The following is a 21,128-nucleotide window of genomic DNA, read 5'->3' as shown; positions in this document are numbered from 1 at the left end:
GCGAGTCAGGGAAAGAGACGCAAACGAATCGTTTTTCATCAACACTTTATTCTTCACAGCATTATTCTGACTGCAACAAAAAGCTACAACATGGAAAAATAACCTCATGAGAAGCTTCCAAGCCCAATTTAGCATTTATCTGTTTTCAGTCACAGGATTGTTAACATGCTGTGTTGGGAGTTCAGGTGAGATTGCTTTGATTATCCCGACTCTGGAGCAGTCACACTAGTGTACTGCATACAGGCCATTAAAAATAAAAAAGGAATGTATGACCAAACATAAAAGCTGAGAATACAGTATATTTGCAATTTTACAATGGATGTACACAATCGGTAAGTAAGTGCCGCCCGTGCCTGCTTTAAATATCACTGAACAAGGACAGTACTTTGCAATAGTCATGGATCAGTTGTGAAATATAACGATTGACTTTTTAAAATGTATTTCTTTTACTCACTTCCAACTGAAGCCGTGAACAGTAACTCCACATACCATGAACCTACCCCTTAAAAAACACAATCGAAAACACAACAAATCTAAATGAGTCTCCTGCGTGTCCCCGTACACATATTTTGGCGACAGTGACCATACCCAAGGACATAAATCCGTCATAAAACTGGAGACACGTTGTTTTGACACATTTTTGTGCAAACGGAGGCGGAAAGAACAGACGATATTTGCGCCACAGAGCGGAGAGCGGGACGGACACGACGCAACCTCCAGATGTCTGGACACGTTTTACGGTGACAAAGACACTTTCCGTCCACCGGTCGGTGGGAGCGGTTCGACGCCACCGGGTCTTATTTGCATCTGCTGTTCTACCAAACGAGAGCACCTACAATATATTTATACACATATTTATATATTACTAAAAAGCTGTAACTTAAAATCATCGGGTTTCTTGAATGCTCACGGGTATTCTTCAGAATACTACTTTAATATATAATATATAGAAGCACCAACCCTAAGCGTTTGTATTAGTGGTTCTTTGGGGGAAGACATGGCCAGTGCGGCATGTTCGGTATTGGCACAGTGGTCTCTATTCTAACTCGCACGATATGCACCTGGCTGAGGGACGTAGTGACAGACAGGGACAGAGTTCATTATGGTTCATGATCATCTTTTAGAAAACCGTAACAGCAAAAAATAAAACTTTGTGATACATGGGTGGTTTTTAAATGCTATTTCTTAACCCAAACTGCTTCATTAGTGGGAGACACTGGAGGACAACTGGCCGCCGGCGGGGACGTTTGGCAGCACGGAGCCACCAAACGTCTCACATGTGGGTGTCCCTCCTGTCTTTGTTCGGGGAGGGTTTTGAAGGATCCTTGGCTGCCTTGCCATTGGACGAAGCGGCAGAATCTGCGGGGGCCGCCGCCGCCGCCACCGTGGCCACAGAGCGTTTGGTTTGCTCCTCGGCGCGGGGCTCCGGGCTCGGCTGCAGGGGCGGGGCCTGCTCGGCCGGCGGCTGGACGGTCAGTTCCTGCTGCAGTTTGTGGCTCTGCAGGAGGCGGAGCTGGACGCGGAGCTCCAAGATGGCTTCCTGCTCCTCGTGAATGGCCTGGTTCAGATGGGTGTTTTTGTTCTACGCGGCAATAAAGACACAAGACGGCATTTGTTAAGACAGAGAAAACACACCAAAAACTGGGCACTAAGAATTTCCATTTCATGAGCACAAACAACATTCTGAGACTTTACTTTGTCGGAAGTCAACATACTTTAAATCAACTTGTACTTCACTTTCACTTCCTTTTAAATAACGGTTTACTACAAAACGACTGTAAGCATCGAGTACATCAAATGTTTTGCTCACCTCCAGTTCCTCGTTTTGCTTCTGCAGGTCCTCCAGAATGATCTGCAGCTCTTCCTCATCTTCACTCTCACTTTCGCTGTCTGATGAATACTCCTCTGTCTCACTGCGGCCCTGCTGACGACTGAGGAACACACCGCTGCGTTACGGTTGAGACCGTCACAGCATGTAATGGCAGTTGTGCGTCGTACCACAACACATTTAGCAGCCCAGGCCCAGCCCAGTCTTTATCTGACCTCTGGATGTCGGCGATCTCTGCTCGCAGTCTCTCGATTTCCTCCTTCTCTGTGGCAATCAGTCTACGAAACACCTGCTCCAGCGAGATCAGCTCCTCCTGCTCGGTCAGGATCTCGTTCTCCTGATTGTGGAGACACAAGACGGTTCCATCTCAGGTTGTCACACATGGAGGGCTCCGTCTTGTAGTTCAAACACGTTCCTTATTCACTTGTGTTTGTGTGCGTTTGAATGACTCACCTGTGCCAAGAGGAGGATGATGACTTCCTCTTCATTCTCTGTCATTTCCTCTTTTGAAACGTCTTCCTTTGAGAGGCTTGCGATCTCCTGGGCTATTTTAGTCTCACACTCCTAAAAGGCCAAAGGAGGGAAGATGGAAAGTAGTGGATCGTGTCACGTGGTAACCAACCAACTACCACGTTCATTGAACAGCTTCCAGTAAGTTGGTTTGAATGTTTCTTCCCTTATTCAACGATGACATAAACAACGTTCTCACATACAGCGTCGTGACACAAGTTACCTGACGTTTAGCCTCCCTCAGTTTGCGTTTTAGAGCGGTCAAGATTCTCTGAACCTCCCATAGACGCTCCTCTTTGGATAAGTCCTTCACCCCCGCCTGCAGGTCTCTGTGCAGGCAGTTGAGCAGGAACTCCTAAAACACAAGAACATAAACAACAGTATTACACAGTACAGAAGTCTGCTCAAGAGAAAACAACGCATTGCTTTTTTTGTACATTTTATGAGCTGGCATATAAATGATATAGCCAATACTTCTGCACATGAGAGAATATCAAGTCCTGGAGGACTGAGACACCGAGGACAAGATAAATGGAAAACAATGGAAAATAAAGGGAACAGAAGCTGCTTATTGCATTACCAACACACTCAAATGTGTAAACAACTTATCTTTAATTAAAAGGATATCTAATTATTTTAGAGAACTTCCAATTGTAATATACCCGACTAATTGATTTCCAGAGTCTTTCTTTCAGTCCTTAAGCAAGAAAAGGATTCGGGACTATTAATTCACTTCATAATCCACAGTAAAAAAGTTTCAGTTTTATGTGCAGGACTACTTCCTATTTTGTCTCGGGCGTCAGTTTCGTATGAACTAGACAGAGTGTGTTATATCCCTCTAGAAGAGATATTTAGGTTTATAAATAACACTGTTCCCTTAATGCTCCATTGATCGATTCTGTCGAACCTGTCGCCGGATCTCCTCTTTGACGTCGTCTTGGGTCTCGGGCAGCGCCGGCATGGTGGCCATGTTGGACCAGCGGAGGGGCCGCACCACCGGCTTCAGGACGACGTCTCCAAACAGCTCCCTCACGTGTGTGAAGAACATGTAAAGGACCCGGTTCCCAATCTGAATGTGAGGTAAACAAACCGGTGAACACAAAGCAAAGCAGCTTCAGCGCGCTGCACTGATGGCATGTCGTCTTCCAGTGCGTGTGGGTCGGATAAGAGTTTGTATCACGTGTTTCAGACTCAACTATAAAACACAATTGCCTCCTTCTCCACAACTGAAATTCTGACATATTTACTCAGCCTAATTAAACTGACTTCAGACTCCACCCACTAATTGAGTATTACTTTAAAGCCGTTGTTGCCCATCCTGCTGTTGCTTCAGAATAAATGGAGCAGCCGGAGAGACGTCTCCTAAGGGAATAAATTAGATCCCAGAAACTAGGCCAGGGTTTTAAAGAAAACTGGCTGACTGAAAAACTCAATTGCTCTGTTGCTGAGGGGCATCTTCTTATCTTTGAGATACACTTGAGCCTGAGCTTAAGACATTCTTTTTATTTCATGTTTACTTTTCCCGTGGCAGCTGAATTACTGCCATCTGTAACATTCGAAGAGGTCTCCCTTTGTTATTGCTCTCTGACCTGTATGGTTGGGTTGAGGACGATGGAGATATTCTGAATATTCATCTTGGTGTCCGCCTCCCTGGTGATGACGTGGTCCATGTGCGTGACGAGCCAGGTGAGAAGCAGCCGGCTCTGTAACGGCACCTCGGCCAGCAGCCTCTGGAACTCGGCCATCTTCTCCGCCTCCACCTGCCGCCCGCAGGCGTCCTCGAAGCGCAGGGCCAGGTCTCGGCCCAGCAGGTTCTCGGGCAGCTCGCGCAGGTACTGCTTCAGTAGGCTGGCCACCGTGTGGGGGTCGTACTCCTCCAGGCAGGGGCACTCCTCGCGGTCATAAGCGGCTTTCAATTCATCCACTTTGGACTTCATACCTGAGGGGGAAAGAATCAAGCATCAATCTGATTTAAAAGAACATCAAAATGAATTCATAGATCACAAAAAAATCAACAGCGCAGTTTCTGTACCCGAGACGCGGTAGATGCCTTCACACTTCATGCCGTAACTTTCGATGTAGTCCACACATTCTCTGAACACAGCAGGCAGCTGGATACCATCGTACAGCGCGGTCCTCTTGACAGCCTCCGTCAGAGGGGCTCCAAAGATGGGCCTGAAGGTGGGGATCTCCACCGGGACCGGCTCGACCTCTGTTGTGGGTTTCTTCTTCTTCTTCTTCTCCTTCCATTGTTTTACCACGTCTGCCGCCGTCAGGTCCTTTGATTTTTTGTCCTTGGCCTTGTCCTCCTTGGGGCCCTTCTCCTTCACCTTGAAGTCCTTCTCCTTCTTCTTGGAGAAGCTGGGCTTCTTGAACACATGGATTCCCTTGGAGCGCTTCATCTTCGACGGACTCTCAGCTTCATCTGCTGAACTGTCCTCCTGGAAGGCTGCGTAGCCTTCCGCTGTAAGCGGAACAAAGGAGCGGGGAGAAGAGAAAATGGGGTTAGAACGGAGAGGAGAAACATCTTCTTATCCGCCCCTTTACGACAGAACCATTAGAGCATTGAAAAAGAAACAGGAAGAGAGATGTGTGAGAGACAGAAAAGATAGCAAAGGAGGGGGGAGATGGGGAGTTAGAAAAGAGGTCAGCCACAGATTTAGCATAGCTCCCACAGCACCTCCAGTCTAGGACAGGCTCAGTCCAAGTGTTTCTCCTCGGAGCAAACAGCTACACCACAGTCCCAGAGACAGCTCGCAGCCGCCTGGCTACTAATGATCTCTACTCTGGGTTTTCACACCTTTCGTTGGGCTATCTGGGTGTGCTCGGAAAACAGCTCTTCCTCTCCTCCACCCTACACTGGTGTGAGGGCTAAATACAGACATGGAAAAAATCCAGATAGAAAGAGGACAATGAGCCAGAGAACCACTCGGTGAAAAACATCCTCAGTAAAAGGAACATTTCTCACTGCTGCAGGCTGCAGCCAACAGGATGGGAAAGTATGAAGCTCTCGCTTTCTCTCAACAGCGAACACTGGGATGACCCTCAGCGACGTTACAAAGGTATTTAGTTCCCAAGTACTTTACAGCTAAAGGTGAGTGACATCAAGTAGATGACATGTATGTACTTGGTAGCTCCAAGATGTTTAGTGAGAAGAATGGTGATACTTGACATGTGTTGTGGATACATTGTCTATATATCCAGAACACAGTTATTAAACAATTCAAAGAAAGCATTAATGAACACATTGGATGCTGTACATTTCTCAATTAGTCCTAGTTGGCATGCCAACCATGTACTGAGGCATGTCCAGTGAGTGACCTTGAGCTTTTTCAAACTATTTCTGACGTCAAAATGATCTTTAAGCTGAGATGACGGAATAGTGTCTTACTCCTTTTCTCCTTCTTCTTGAACTTGTTCTTCTTCTTGCTGTGCTCTTTGTCGTCGTCCGAGACGTAGGCGTCGGGTGTCTCGTGGTGATGGCCGTCATGGGGCGGCGACGGTTCGCCCGTGCGGTACAACCCGGGAAACTTGGTGGGACTGATCTCCTCGGAGCTGGGGGTGCGGGCCACGCCCCCTGCGTGTTCAGCCCTACGCTGCTCCGCGGGGCTGCTGCTGGGCGGCAGGAAGCACTCAGTCATGTCTGCTCTGGCCTTAACACTCCTCCGACTGATGCATCACCTCTCCCATCACACCTGCAGCGGGTAGAAATGAAAGATGAGAAAGATACGGCGTTCTACTGCACAGATAATACCTGTGTATAAGGAAATACATACAAAATGCACTTGATAACTATTTAAGAGAAGATTATAGCAACACAAATGTACATGACCAGAAATAGCAAAATAACTAAACAAAATCCTTTCATTGTCTCCACAGTTTGAGCCCCAACACGTAGACTCTGCATTAGTTTAGAAACCATGTTAAAACCAGCGATAATTTTATTTACTGAATATCTTAAAACAAAGCAGCTTTGACAGTAATGTCTCCCCACCAGATGGGGCTCTGCTACATCACATTCTACATGTCCTACTTTTAGTTAGCTAAATCAAAGCCCCGTCCATTAGAAAAGGAGCTTTATCAGAAACAAAGCCCTGACGACAATAGGTCAGATTATATTTACAAAGTTAGATTTGAAACAGAAGTAGGGCTGTTCTGCACTGTTTATTTGTTTAGTCGAAGGACAAAAGGAAAGGATCAGCTGTCATGTTTTAGGAAGTAGACTGATTACGTCATAACTGCAAGGACCTCCGTATGTTTAAACACACTAACGTTGCCTGGTAGAATAACTCTTGTTACACATTAATACTAGAAACAACTTGGATTTATATCAAGTGTTTAGTATGGTGAGTCCAAGAAAATACGCTGCACTGCCTTGTGACAAGACAAATGACGAAACAAATGTGTTAACTTAATTATTCAACACACAGCAATACGTGCACCGACTCGGGACACAATAACTGTAAATATAGCCCGTGTGTCTCTTAATCTTCCCTCGCTGTAGGCAGATTATCATCTTTCTTACCCTGCGAGGTTAATTAACCAAACACGTCCCATAGCAAACGTGACGTTAAAAGGCTAATGCTAGTATATTCAGTCATGAATTGAAACACCTCTGTATGAAGAAAATAGTTAGAAAGTAGAAGCTCTCCTTAAAATGTAGGGGCCCATATGCTAACGGTAGTTCCGCTAGCTGCCAAGCTGCTAAACTAGCCGATTAGCTAGCCTATCCGTTGGGATTAAAACCGTTGTTTTGTCCAGATAAAACCAACATGATGTATACAGCTAGCAAAATGTAATTAACTATATTCTGTGGACGCTCTACTGTCATTTAACACGCAAAACACAAAACACAAAAAACTTTACCAAGAACTATCCCGTTCGGTCAATTCCGGAGTCGAGCTTCCGGTTGTCTGTATACTAAATAAACCTATCTGCGCTTGCGCGAGTTCCGAGTTGCATTGTGGGAAGTGGAGTTTGACGGATAATCTGTAAATAACTTTGCGGTTTTAACGCAGATGTATAGTCTATGTAGGTTTCTTGGCCTCGAATGATCTGGATTTGATGAAGAATGTTTAGGCTGTGGTCCCATTTTGATTTTAACCACACATTTGCTGTAACTCAAGCCTGTGTGAAAGATAAACTGTCAAACAATGCGTTGAAAAGCCACTATCATCTAAATGTGGTGAAACCACTTGTTATTGTAAATCACGGGGCCTTTCCAAATGCTGTGGTTGCACTCAGAAGACTCGTGGTCAACCTGACATAAGAAACACATTAATCCTCTGATCATTGTTGTTGGCACCAGCTGCTCCAAATCCACAGCTGCAATTGCGAAATGAGGCCATGATTCAATATCATAAAAAAAAGAAAGAAAAGACAAACAATGTCTCATTGTGCATACGGTACATTAGTCAGCGGAAACTGCTGTTGCATGCCAATTGGGAACAGAATCAGTGATAGGGCACCCTGCTGCCCTTTTGAAAATGCACTGGCATTACAAAGAGCACTTGTGTGCGGCGGTGAGAGATTGGCATCGGTAAATGTTCCCTTTCCCCTCCGCTTGCATGAGACGGTCATTGAGCACTGGAACACCTGTGGACCCGAATGGCATAACAACAACTTTGTTTCCCAAGGAAATTATGCGTTTCCTGACTTGGGCAACACTAGGCTATGATTAGAGCAGGAGACGCACAATTGGGAGAACAAACATTTACTATTCCACTGGTTCACATTTTTACACATCATTTTACAAAAATATTTAGAGAAAGAAAACATATTTTAAGATCAGACACTTTTCTGTGAGACAAAACAGTCCATGTCACCAAACTGATCTTTATTTGGCATGCGACAAGGATTTAGCAGACCATAATTGTAAAAAATACGTTATTCATATACACCTCTAGTAAAAAAACACTATTGAAAACATCTAAAAATATACAGTGAAAACTAATAAAAACAAATAAAAAACAATTTGCTGGATTAGGAGGAGCGGTGTGGGGGATATTTTACAAGGTACCTGAGGAATGCTAACACATAACAGTCGTAGTTTCCTCCGCCCTCAGTCCTCTGGTATGGCCCAGACATTCGGTACCACTATGCGCCCGCATTTCAGAAGAGACAGTTCATGCACTTCACAGCCTTGCTGCCGTAGTCTACACACTCGGGTCCGATGCACTGGCAGCAGGCGTTGTGAAACCAGCGGTACTTGGATCCTCCCATTGACTCACAGTATAGTTTACACTGACGGATAGACACGCAGTCGTCAAAGTAGACCACCGTGCACATGTTTTCTGAAATTAAAATGTTTGAATGAAAAGGGGAAAGAAAGAAAACGTGAGTCACATATCCCAAAAAAAAAACCCTGTGTTTATCAAAACAAGCAGCATTTTCACGTAATTGCCTTTCAACCCTCAATGTTCCTACTTTAACTTCAGGGGGGGAATTCATTTGCTGCAAATAAGTGTGACCATATGTGTTGGTGGACTTAATGAGTTAACTGCTTGGCTCTGTGGGAACACTCCCATTATAAGTGTGTCCTTACAGAAAATAGTACCGACTCAAAGGGCAGACAGCCAAGACACCCACAAATAAAAATTCAGAGAAATACGGCACAGGAAAGACCCTTTAAACACAGTTGCAATTACGTAAACTGGATGACTTTTGGCAATTCTGCCCCGATGAAACACGAGCCAACTCAAACCGGCCGTAGTTCAACACTTTACAAACTGCTTCAGCTCTGTGCGGGCCGACCTTTATTACCTCGGGTCTTAGTCAGTCTGCATAAATACAAATGAAAATTGCAGCTGGACCCGACGGGACCAGATGATTAGTGTGTGATATTAATATGCGTGCATCTAATATTTTTTTAATAGGAGTGCCTCTTTATTGGTGCCTCAAACCAATGTGAGGCTGCTCACTATCAAACAGCAAGTGACCAACCGCTGTTCTTTAATTCAGGTCCCTCAGTAACACTGGACGGCTTCTCTACAATAGGTCTGCAACTAGCAAGTGAAACCAGTAATTCTAGTTGAATATTGAAGCTTTATTGTGAAATAATCTGGTGATGACTACTATTTTTTTTAAATTACTTTCACATTTTTCCAGAGCCCAAGTGACCAATAGCCTTAATCTCAAAGATACTTAACACACAATAATGTAAAACTGTATAAAGTAGGATTATTATTAAAGTGGAAAAAGTCCAGCTAATGCCAGTCCTTTATACACTGTTGGGTAGTTAAATCGATTAAAATCCTTCATATTTAATAAGCTCATCGTATGTTTTATCTAAATCCACACAATCTGCAAAGCAACAATTGACTATAGCTTTTTGTGCTCACGGATCAAAAAGGGATTACTGCACGCCAAAATAATCCTTCAAAGCTCAAGCGTTTACCTTGAGTGTCGTAGCTGGCGTGGATACTGTTGCTGGGCAACGAGACGTTCTGAGGGTGGGTGTCGAGCGACTCGAGGAAGGACACCAGGTTCTCGTGATGGGAGAGCTCATCCGCGATGGGGAAGGTCACCACCATCATGTTGATGGGCGCGTCGCCCTCCGTCAGGGCGCGGAACAGCGAGGGGATCGGGCGGTGCAGCTCCTCCACGGTGCTCTTCGCTGTGGCCGGAGTGTCGCTGTAGTTCTTGGGGTTACACATCCCTGATGCGGAGAGATGGATGAAGACATTGAAAAGGTCAGTTTTGGGAATAAATACAAAATTGTCATATCTCTATTCAGCCATGCAAATAGTTTTATTTGTGCAGGGCTTTTGGGATTAAGACAGTGTTTACAGGTTAGATGGAATTTAATTGTCACAGTATTAAAAAAATGTTTAGGACAAAAAGCCATTGATTTAAAGGGAGACCCTGCAATTTATTAGGATAAACAAATTATTAATAATAATACTAATAGGTACCACCAGTAAACTTCCTCAGTTGATCACTTTAAGAATATAGATTGGAAGGAAGTCTGTTGTACATAAGTGCTGTACAGACATCCCATACATTTTACAAGACTCAACAGGTGAACAGAGTAAAAGAAAAACTTATTATTATTATTATTATTATATAACCACTTGCATTAAGACAATTATTTTGTTTTCTAAAATTGTATTTCTAAATATGCTAAATAAACAAGTAGTAAAATAAGCATCTAAATGTGTATTTACAATGTTTTCGTTCTCTCGTTTCAAAGATTATCGAAGGCAAAACAGATAAAAATCACAAAACGGACTTTGTTCATATACTCTACTTTATAATATAATACTTTCTCTACACTGCCAGGAATTCAATTCTAGTGCAGAAAACCGATTTCTAATTTCAATCTAACTAATGTGGAGTTTTTTTTTCTTCTTCTAAACGGGCCTTTAAAAACTCGACATGTTTATTATGTGTGTCATTATGGAACGTCAGCTGTTCTTCATTTCATCATACTCCTTAAATTCACACATTATTAGCACTGAGGACGTGACCTCAGGCCACAGCCTTCACGGTGCTGGAGGCAGAAACCTGAGGAGGAGGAGATCCCAAATCTCCCAAATGAAACCAAAACTATCTCAATGTCTAGATACCACCAGCGGTTTTCTGTTTTCCTTTCATGATTTGGGGGAACTGACCCTTCAGGCACAAAGGCGTCGTTTCATGGTTAAATGGTTTCCCACATGATTTCAAGTCACACGGAAAGTTTTGTAAAACCACACAGCTGTCATGGGTATCTTGTCTCAATTAAGATCCTTTTAACACTTCATTTAAAGTCCAAATACAGAAGCAATCATTTGACAAAGTCCCCACATCCACTGATATGATCTTCCTAAGCCTTCAAATGAGTCAAAGTGAATTACAGCTAATGGGTAAATCATTTAATGGGGAACCAAGTTTGACATTAGAATTGGATTACAAACCAATGCTCAAAGCGGAGCCAGAGCAGCTGTTTTAGATGAAGCTTACACATGGGTCCTCCCTTCATGTCCTCACTCCCTCCTCCTCCCTTCCCCTAAAATACAAACTGTCCTCTCCCCGCTATACTGGGCTGCTCTAACCACTCGCAGATACACACTTCAAAGTAGCCAGAGTTTGGCCCAGTTATCATGTTTAGAGTGGAAACTTACTAAAAGTGGTCAGGAGGCAAAAAAAAAAAAGGCATATAAATGAGAAATATATTCCAGCTTAAAGCTACAGGCTGTCGTCAGAGTATTTGTAAAAGGCATGTTTTCGGGAGGAAAGCTGCACCACCCTAACATCTGTGCAGCAGAGACTTCGGCGCTCAGTCAGATCCGTGTATTTGGGTTCCACATGAAAGAGTTTTAATAAAGCCGCCTTGTCAGCACGCACAGTAATATCTGTCCGTCAAAGCTGCTCCGGGATCCTGCTGGAATACAGGGACTGACAGAGGGACGGAGACTTATGCAGGGCCCCCCCCCCTGACCCGCCCGACACTACGTCACACGGAAAGATCGAAGAAGACGCCGTTGGACGCCGTTTGTTAAGAGCCGATCGTTGGATCAAGCATCTGTCAATCAAACTGTCAGAGCAAAGCGAGTCGCTTTTTCACTCCTCGCGTTGTCGCCAAACCATCGATTGGTCCGTGCTCCGGCTCAACCAACGCACTAACCAGCCGCACCGCACGCCAGCCATGGAACATCTGTATTTAAATGTCCTGCTTTAAAGTAAATCAAACTGCTAAGAAGAAAAAAAAGATGTAAAAGAAACAATTCCCAAGACAACACAAAACAAGCCTGCATCTCTTGCTCCACTAAGCCGTGTGTTGGGAGTTATTTCCCCACATCTGTCTTTGAGAACCAAGTCTTTAGAAAAGTGCCCCCACTCTTTGAATCTGAGCCCCCTCCCCGCCGTCGTTCCCGAGCTCAACCCGCCCCTGCTGGTTTCGAGGCAGGTTACAGATGAAGAGAGGAGCTAACGAGCTGACTGTTCTCTCCTTTCACCAATCCGGTTGGTTTTGTCCCTCGCTGGGATTCATAACCCCCACCGCAACTCGCCGCCGGGAGGCTGAAAGTCAAAGTTCGCTCGAGCAGGGTCGCCGCCCCCCTCCCCCCGCACACACCCGTCCCGCCCCCTTTCTTCCGGCTTTCTCCACCCTTTGATCTCCTGGAGGTCCTTGAGGCTTCCTGCCCATGTGCGTAGGTGCTGCTCAGTAGCGACGACGCTCCGAATAACGCTGGTCGTCCTCGGCTCTGCTTTGCGTTAACCTCCGCGTCGCCGCCTCTCAAGAGGCACCAACGGGTGTCTGGCTTCGCTCTCCTCGCGCTCCTCTCGTTATCGGGGCAGCAGGACCGGTTCCCTCCCCAAACCAGCGCGCTCCTCGACTGTTAAGTGCACTGCAGCCACAAGGCGATCCGTCACGGGCCTTTCGGCGGGGGGGAGAGTGCTCGGCGGCGGGGTGACTGAGACAAGTGTGCGGAAAGAGATTAGCGTCGGGAATCATTTAAAACGTGTTGTAATCACGGTATGATCAATATCGAGGCTCGTGGCCGGCTGTGTTAAAGCTTTCAGTCACCTGGATTCAGTTTATCTGTACAGAAGTTATTTTACACACTTGTTGAGACTAACTTCACGGTATGTTCTGCTTCTGTCCATATCAGCGATGCATTGGTTGCATATTTATTTTGTATATTAAATAACATGGTCACTTTACTTTAGCCCTGAATGTAGTGTTTAAAAGCAGTACGTAAGGTTTATAGAACACTATAACATGAAGCCAATATAAGAGAATAAGTATAACTCTTCCTGCGGGCATCCACAAGCAGCGGCTGCTGTATAAACACGGACTAAATATACATGTATGAAGCACACCGTCGCATTGGTTTGTGGGTTGGACTTTTGGAGTTTGGCATTTTGGCTGCAGCCATCTTGGCTTTTCTGAGAAACCAGAAGTGACACGAGAGGCCGGAGTGCAACCGAACGCTGAATAAGCAACCAAAAATATGACGCTAACAATGTGTTTTCAGTTCATGAAAAACTGAAAACGCATTGTTGGTTAAAGATGTAAGACAAAAGAAAGACGACTCCCGGACCGGTCGATCACAAGGTAGCCTTATTCTCTGTCCATTTTACTCCATATGGGACCATATTTTACAAAATAAATATCCCGCTGCATCATAGACTTAAAACTATCCGTTGAGACCATCATGTTTCCACGTGTTAACTGAGGTAATGAGTGAGAAGTTGTCATTTACATTTAGTTTCCTAAATCTCAAGTCAGAGTCACACGCACTACATTAAAATCAAATTCAATTTCCCCTCCTGCGGTTTTACGTTCAATCGTCCGGACGCCCTTGCGAAAAAACAAACCTGACCAACGAACAGTTGATGCAGGTGTTCCTGCCGCAGACACTCGGCCCGAGGCGACGCCGCTCGTCTTAACTGCTGTCAGCGGCCTGTGAAAGGCGCAGCACTCACCCACGCAGTCGCAGCACTCCTCCCAGAGGTTCCCCAGACACAGCATGCACTCTTTACAGCAGGAGCAGTTCCCATCGGACGGACGACACTGGCACAGCTCCTGCAGGACGCACGCGCACACACACACACACACACACACACACACACACACACACACACACACACGTTAGACCGAATTTGTCTGCAGATAACATTCTTAAACGACAGAGTCCAGTAGGGTGAATACAAACACCTGAACCAAGACGCACAAAGAGCAACAGCTGCAGCTTTGCTTCGTGTAACTATCAGTGCACAACATGTTGCATGAGGTCTCTATGCAAGTATGCGGCGCCGTAATAACTGAGGGAAGAAAATAAAACCTCCGGTGTATTTCGATTCAGGACCACAGCAGGTTCTGACACGTCCAAGAAGAACTTTTTGAGTATTTACACAAGTACTGTACTCAAGGACAAATTGAGGTACTTGTATTTGACTTAAATGTTAACTTAATGCTTCAGCAAGTGTCGACAAATGTCCTTAGTTTTAAGCGATTTGATTAACTTAATTTAACTCAAAATATGGAATTTTAAACACATTGAAAGAAAGATAGAAGAAGTAAAATCAATTAATTAAATGCAAAGAAATGACGGAGATTAAACCTCAAGTAACGCATAAAATGTTGGATCGCTGAATGAAGTCCTGCTCAAGTCCAAGTGCCGTGTGTGAAACCGGCAGCTCAGGCGTGTTTAGTACAACATACAAGCTGTCAGCAAAACAGGCTGCTTGGTAGAAATGAAAGACAAGGCGACGGTGAAACTAAAACAAGGACAAAAACTTTCTTCAAACTTTTTTATGAAATTAATAATTGCAATTGTCGTGCAATTTCCCATGTCTTTTAAATTTCTCTTTAATATGCCCAATGCACGAGGGGGGGGGGGGGGGGGGGGCTTCTCTTTTCTCATCTTCGCTTTTTATAGACGTCTTCTGCAAACATCCCAAAACACGCGACCGCTGCTGATGCCAAAACTCTTCAGCAAACACTTGGAGAGCTTCATTCCTCAACGTCGGCTCCTCTCGGGGGGGGGGGGGGGAAAGGGGGGGATGCGGAGACACACGAAAGAAACTTGTAGGTGGGGTTGAGAAGTGGGTCTTTCCCCCCCCCGTCTGTTCTCTCTTGACACAGAACAGGGAGCACATTCCTCCTAGTCAAGGTCACCGCGATGAGGGAGGTGAGGAGGGGTGGGGAGGGGGGGTGGGGGGTGAGGGCAGAGGGAGGGAGGGAGAAGAAAACACCTGGAGAACAGAACATGGCGGCTCTCCTCACCCCCCGGAATAACACACTTCCCCCTTTCTTCCCTCTCTCACTCGTTTTTTTTTTTTCTCCTTTCAGACTCTCCCTCATCTCCCCCCCGGCCTTCCCCCTCCTACCCCACCACCACCTCTCGCTCTCTCTTTCTTTACTAGTTGTCTTGCCCTCCTTTCTCCCCCCCTCCTACCGGAGGGCCGGCGATGATAAAAGGCTCTCCAGTGACTCACCGGGTGAGGGATTGCAAAACCACACACAGTTAATCAGCAGCCTCTCGGCCCCCAAACCTCTGATCCGTCAGTAATTATGACTCTCTAAAGGGGGGAAATATATGGAGGAAGAACTAAAGAAAAAAGAAAAAACTTGCATTTTTAAGTTTCACAATTCAGATTCCAGGGTGGCACAGAAACACGGCGAGTCGCATCGATCTTCTCGTCTAAATGACTCAGACCAAATACAGTGGATTTAAAAAAAATCTCACATTATTCCTTCCAGAAAAGCGGTACTAATAGGACAATAAGCCAAATAAATGATATCAGGACATTTTTAGGCAATGCTGCAATATACAACATGCATGTCAATATTGTCATATTTAAAAATATATATAGTAATTGATTGAACATTTAGATGATAATATCAGCAGGTTATTTCTAGTAAGCAAATCACAATTTCGAGTGAAATTGAATTTTTTTGAGGATTTTAACTTTGAAATTCCAACTTGAGGGGGGAATGACAGAGTAGGATTGTGTTCTTTGTGCTTTTGAGAGTAAACACAATAAAATATATACATTGGAAATCTGTCATTTCGATGTACTGATATTTTCTTAACGTACAGCAGCAACGTTCATTTTGCCCAATGAAAACGAGTTGGAATGGCGCGGAGATGAAGCAGCTTGATAAACATGGCAAACATTCTCTGCTTCCAACTTCTCACGTTTATCACAATGGTCATAAATTGTTTGGGGTCAAGTATTCGGTTCACGTTGGATCGTAGAAGCTCCTGACGGGCGTTTTCATTCCGTCCGACGACATTTAACAGATCCGACCCATCGCTAACTGAGACTAACAGCTTCCTCGCTGAAGTGGATGAGGTTATCTCGACTCCACTTCAACAGCTCCTATTGGGCTCCTATTGGGCTCCTATTGGGCTCCTCTGGAGCGGGAGCTGCAGCGAGACAAAGGGACTCTGGAGAGAAAGTGAACATGTGCTGCCTCGTCCCGGCCGAGTGGCCGCGGCCCGGTGTGTGTGTGTGTGTGTGTGTGTGTGTGTGTGAACTCTGGAAATGTGCTGCCCCGCCCTGCAGAGCGGCCCGGTCCAAGTCGGCCCGATTCTCTGCACCAAACTGTATGTTTCCCTCAGCCAACCTCCCCCAACACACACACACACAGACATAAATACACACACACGCGCCTCCTCCTGACCCGGGCCTCCCCTCCCTCCTCTCAAGGCTTCTCCCACCCTCCAGGGTTTTGAGGGGGAATTCAGACAAATGACTTGAGATGGCAGCAGAGCGTGAAAGCGAGCGTCGGTACGGCGACACGGAGCTTCTGAAGAGGGGAAAGGGAGGCGGGAGGAGCTCCGTCCTTCGGGGGACACGCACCATCGCTCCGGCCTCCTGACAGCCGGCGAGTCGGTGTCGGCGGGGTCGCGCGAGCTTACGTGATTCATAACGGAGGAAAAAAGGCACCTGGAAGTAAAGAGGAGCGGGAAGCAAACACAAACTTGTACTGATCACGGGAGGTTAGAACTGCACAGGAGGAAGAGGAGGAGGAGGAGGAGCTGGTGGTTTTGGGAGCACTACTGAGATCTGTAAAACGGACCACGAGACACTTTATTTCCAATGAAGATTTTTATTTTAAGTATACTGGAAATTCTCTCTTTTTTTAGATTTTAAATTTGCAGAACAGTTCAGTTGCCAAATGTGAAAATGGGCCACATTGACACGTGAGTGCTGCTGAATCGACTTATTGATTAGGTGATGGGAAAACGTTGCATTCATTTCATGAATTTTCTCCTTTTTTTGCTTTACATTTCTTACAAGTTAATCCATGGACTGTGGTCAATTTCAAAAGAGAAGAGTTTAGAGGGCAAAACATTTAACAGAAGAAAAGAAAAGAAGCTTTTTTAACTTTGTGACAGAGACACCAGTTGCATAAAATACATCACATATTAAATGTGGCTATTGTGCTTCTACCGTTGCGCCTTGACTGATTGATCATCTTTCTTTTTTTTTTAAGAGTTGTGTTTAAAATCTATAGATTATATATATATATATATATAGATTATTATATATAGATTATATATATATAATATATTAATGTAGTCCATGTTTTTCATGGCTGCTGCTTGGCCTTCGTTGTAACTGTTGATTGGCAGATTTTGGTGGCGTTTGAAGCAGATTTGAAGCACTCTTATAAGAGGAACAGCCACAAATCCTTAAAAGGCCAAAATAAATTCTAAATGAATTAACCTCCTGTTTTATCTCCAATTAAAAAGATGCCATGAATCAGTTCTACGTACCTGCAAATCGAAGAAAAAAAAAACTGTTCACTCACTCAGTTACCTGAGGTCAAACAGGTGAAATGGTCACTAAGGTTAAATACGGTACTTTAAAGATGTTAATGGGAGGGGCAGGTCCACTAACGAAGACAGACAGCAGGTCACACACACACACACACACACACACACACACACACACAGAGGACAGAGGACAAGCAGCCGCTTAAAATGTGACTAGACAGGTGGTTTCGCCCCTCAAAATAACAAGTGTGCCTCACAGAGTTCGTGTAAAGCGGCGGCCTTCCCGTCGCACACTGAGCTTCAGGCGTGATGGAAAAAGTGACACAAAGGAAGTGATGCTAGAAAGTCAACAAATGTCAGAGGAGTTGATGTAAAAACTAAAAAAAACAAAACACGAATTCCCTGAAAGTGACTTGCAGGAGTCGTGCAGGTGTGCACGAAGCCGAACGTTTAGCTCACATCTCCTCGGCTGCTTGCGCCGAACAAACCTTCCCTCCAGACTCCTCTCGGCTCATCGGAGGAATGTGTTTAAATTCTTCAAAACAGATTCCATCTTTGTTCTCCGATTCCAGACAAGCATCTCCGTCAGGACAGATTTTTAACTTCCCTTTGGCTACGGCTTGGTCTCGCGTTGCTACGTGAACTGTTATCCCCAAACGTCTGCTACAACGGCAGAGACGCACACTGTCTTGTGTGGTTTTGAGTCTGTCACGCCGGTTTGAAGCCAGCTGTGACACCGTCGGACCCAAAGCCTGCATTTGAATGCATTCGTGTAGAACGTTGACAATCTAATCCACGGAAAAGATCGGCACTCAGATCAGATTATCTGTCCACGACCACAAAACTGGTGTGTCCACGCGGGGACGCACAGGATGAAAAAATGTAAAGTGTGTGTACATTTTTTAAGGAATTCAGATGGGATCTTTGAAGATGCAAACAGAACTGCAGTCATTTTTAACTAAAGGTAGAAAAAGCGACATTTAGTAAAGCGGGTTGAGTTTGGGTGGATTTCCTTGATTGTAATTCAGAAATTTGGTGCAGCCATGTTTCAGAAAAGGGACGCAAGAGTCGTTGGTGACACAGACGACGGTGCAAATCCAACATTGAGATTCCAACAGTCTCCCTGCAAGTGTGTTTTTAAAAAAAAAGAACCTGGACGTCCCGTACCTGGATGAGACACTTGCTGACGTCGCTGGCACAGAGGGCTTTGTTGCAGCCGGAGGTCAGAGACAGTCCCGATAGGAGGAAGAGGAGAGCGGCGGTGGTGGTGGCGGCGGCGGGGAGGATTAGCTGACCGGGCCTCATCCTGACAGCTCACCAGCACGGCACTGGAAACACCTACGTCAACACGAGACACGGGACAGGACCTCAGGGACCAGGACAAATAAACAAGACTCCATCACCGGCATTCCACACCAGGAAAAAGTGGAAAGCTGCAACAAAAACAGATAAGAAGACCGAAAAAAAGGAGGGAAAGTGGTGCATGATGGTAAAAAATACACTTTTTAGATTCTTCATACTGAGGAGGAGGATATTTATATTTATCTATCGGGCAGATTTTTGTGAAATCCAACGCTAAAAGGGGCTACAGACATTTATACACACACGCACATATAGATGCATCACATATATATATATATATATATCACAGCTCTGGGATACGGAAGAAGCACACGATTGACATGTAAATATCCCACTTGTGAGGGGCTCACGTCACGTTTCATTCAGAGGCAGAACCCACTCGCGATGCAGTGGGATAACAACACAACACACCACACACACACACACGCACACATCTGGCAACATCAGCTTCCTTTCACCTATTTTCCCCCAAACGGTAACGCGTGAACACGCCGCCTTCAGCCCCGTTTCGCCGCGTTCCCACACATCGCTCCACTTCACGTGACGGAGGACAAAAACATGTGGGCAAACATCAGCTCCCTCAAGTCACCGACGCGTTTCTGCACCTTTTCTCTTTTTTTACGGCTCATCGCCGACACCGAAACTTTCCACCTCAGAAAAAAAACAGCCCACGTTAATAAAAAAACGAGAGAGAGAAGGAGTTTGAAACTCACCACAACGCCCGCTAACGAGTCCGAGACGTTCTGTCTTTTCTTTTCTTTTTTTCTTAAGGAAAGAGAGGGTGTCTGTTCCCCCTTTGAACTTCCCCGGGATGGTGTTGCTTCTGCCGCCGCTCAAGTGTCCGCTGCGTGTCCGGAGGGCGTCAGTCTCTCCGCAGCAGAAAGCGACAGGCAGTCGGGCGCCTTAAAGGCACACGCTCCATTTTCTACCCGAACGTCTGTGGGGAGGGAAGCGCGCACTCACACACACACACACACACACACACACACACACACACACACACACACACACACACACACACACACACACACACACACACACACACGGGCGCGCGGCGGAGCGTCTTTAGTGTAACGGACTTGGATGATGAGCGCCACAAAGAGACAACACATCTACATGTGCGTCAGAGTAAAGTCTCCGTGTCCCTCCTGTGGACATTGGCCGCCCGTTTAAGGGCTGTCTGTCCCAGGACCCCCCCCCCATTTTAAGGGCCCTTTGTCTCCCGTCTTATCGGCGGCCTCGCGAGTGCGCTCATTAGGTGAGAAAAAGAGCGATTCGGAAGCTCTGAAGTGGCGCGGACTTCCCGCTGAGACGCGTCCTCCTCCTCTTCCTCCCCCTCTTCCTCCCCCCCCCCACAGAGCTCATTCTGTAGCGGCCAGGCCACGGCGGAAACCTCCTCTGATGGTTCCTTTCACTCTATGGGTGGTGCGGGGGGGGGGGGGGGGGGGGGGAGTTTACACGTGTTCTTCCTTCTTCAAAACAGCCCAACAGGCCGCGCGTCCTGCAGGGAGCCCCGCGAGGAATCAAGGGCCACTTTCACTTTAATCAGATGGAAGAGGGATTTAATTCTGGATTTTATAACAAGGCAAAAAATCAAGTGACACATGCAGGTCAATCGAAAGGGCTTTGTGTTTTTCATGTTAGTGGAGGTTATACTTTTACACAGACTCCATGCAGGCTCATTGGACAGCAGGAGGGTCAGAACGGAGCCACCGATCGTAGCAAGTGCAGCCTTGTTGATGCAAATGGGTGTAAAACACAAAACTCGGTATGTTAAAAAAAAGTTCAGAAATGTAGTTCTGAGTGTGAGGCGACAAATGAAGCTTCTCCCTCTGTTGTGTTGAGGCCTTCACCAAGAACGACAAAGCAAAGGTTTTTTCCAACTTGAAGCGTTGCATTTGTCCCTGGAGATGCAACAGGTACCCAACAACATGCAGCACACTGTTGTGCGCGAAAGCAATTCAGTTTTTCTAAGTTAGGAGAAATATTTTAAGTGATTTTACGTTAATGAAAGTAATACACTTGTGTAATACTCAATGCAAGCAAAACATTCTATGTAGAGTACCTAATGGCTGGCAGCAAAATGTAAATATCAAATGTAAAAGTACACAAAGCAAAAGGAAAAATTTTGCAATATTAATCATTTGTTATATTTGAAGCTGATGCATTGATATTTAAGCAGCGTGTCCCAGACAATGAATGATACGTAC

At 45.5% G+C, this 21,128-nt stretch overlaps 2 protein-coding genes across 2 annotated transcripts; both read right to left on the bottom strand.

The window, feature by feature from the left end:
• Positions 1-31: 31 nt before the first annotated feature.
• ralbp1 (ralA binding protein 1) lies at positions 32-7,367 on the bottom strand. The gene is made up of 10 exons (XM_040170520.2): positions 7,205-7,367; positions 5,730-6,033; positions 4,371-4,802; positions 3,928-4,277; positions 3,246-3,407; positions 2,562-2,693; positions 2,282-2,392; positions 2,044-2,165; positions 1,811-1,931; positions 32-1,582 (listed from the first exon to the last, which is right to left on the bottom strand). The coding sequence occupies exons 2-10, from the start codon at positions 5,977-5,979 to the stop codon at positions 1,274-1,276; spliced, it is 1,989 nt and encodes a 662-aa protein (XP_040026454.2). The 5' UTR covers positions 5,980-6,033; positions 7,205-7,367; the 3' UTR covers positions 32-1,273.
• A 668-nt stretch (positions 7,368-8,035) lies between these two features.
• twsg1a (twisted gastrulation BMP signaling modulator 1a) lies at positions 8,036-20,336 on the bottom strand. The gene is made up of 5 exons (XM_040170524.2): positions 19,632-20,336; positions 18,724-18,894; positions 13,751-13,850; positions 9,735-9,995; positions 8,036-8,631 (listed from the first exon to the last, which is right to left on the bottom strand). Exons 2-5 carry the CDS (start codon positions 18,859-18,861, stop codon positions 8,450-8,452), a joined length of 681 nt encoding a protein of 226 aa, XP_040026458.1. The 5' UTR covers positions 18,862-18,894; positions 19,632-20,336; the 3' UTR covers positions 8,036-8,449.
• Positions 20,337-21,128: the final 792 nt, after the last annotated feature.

The sequence above is a fragment of the Gasterosteus aculeatus genome, chromosome 3 (assembly GCF_964276395.1).
Source record: "Gasterosteus aculeatus chromosome 3, fGasAcu3.hap1.1, whole genome shotgun sequence".
Classification (NCBI taxonomy): Eukaryota; Metazoa; Chordata; class Actinopteri; order Perciformes; family Gasterosteidae; genus Gasterosteus; species Gasterosteus aculeatus.
The sequence above is the reverse complement of the archived record's forward strand: the minus strand, read 5'-3'. Positions and strand labels throughout refer to the sequence as shown.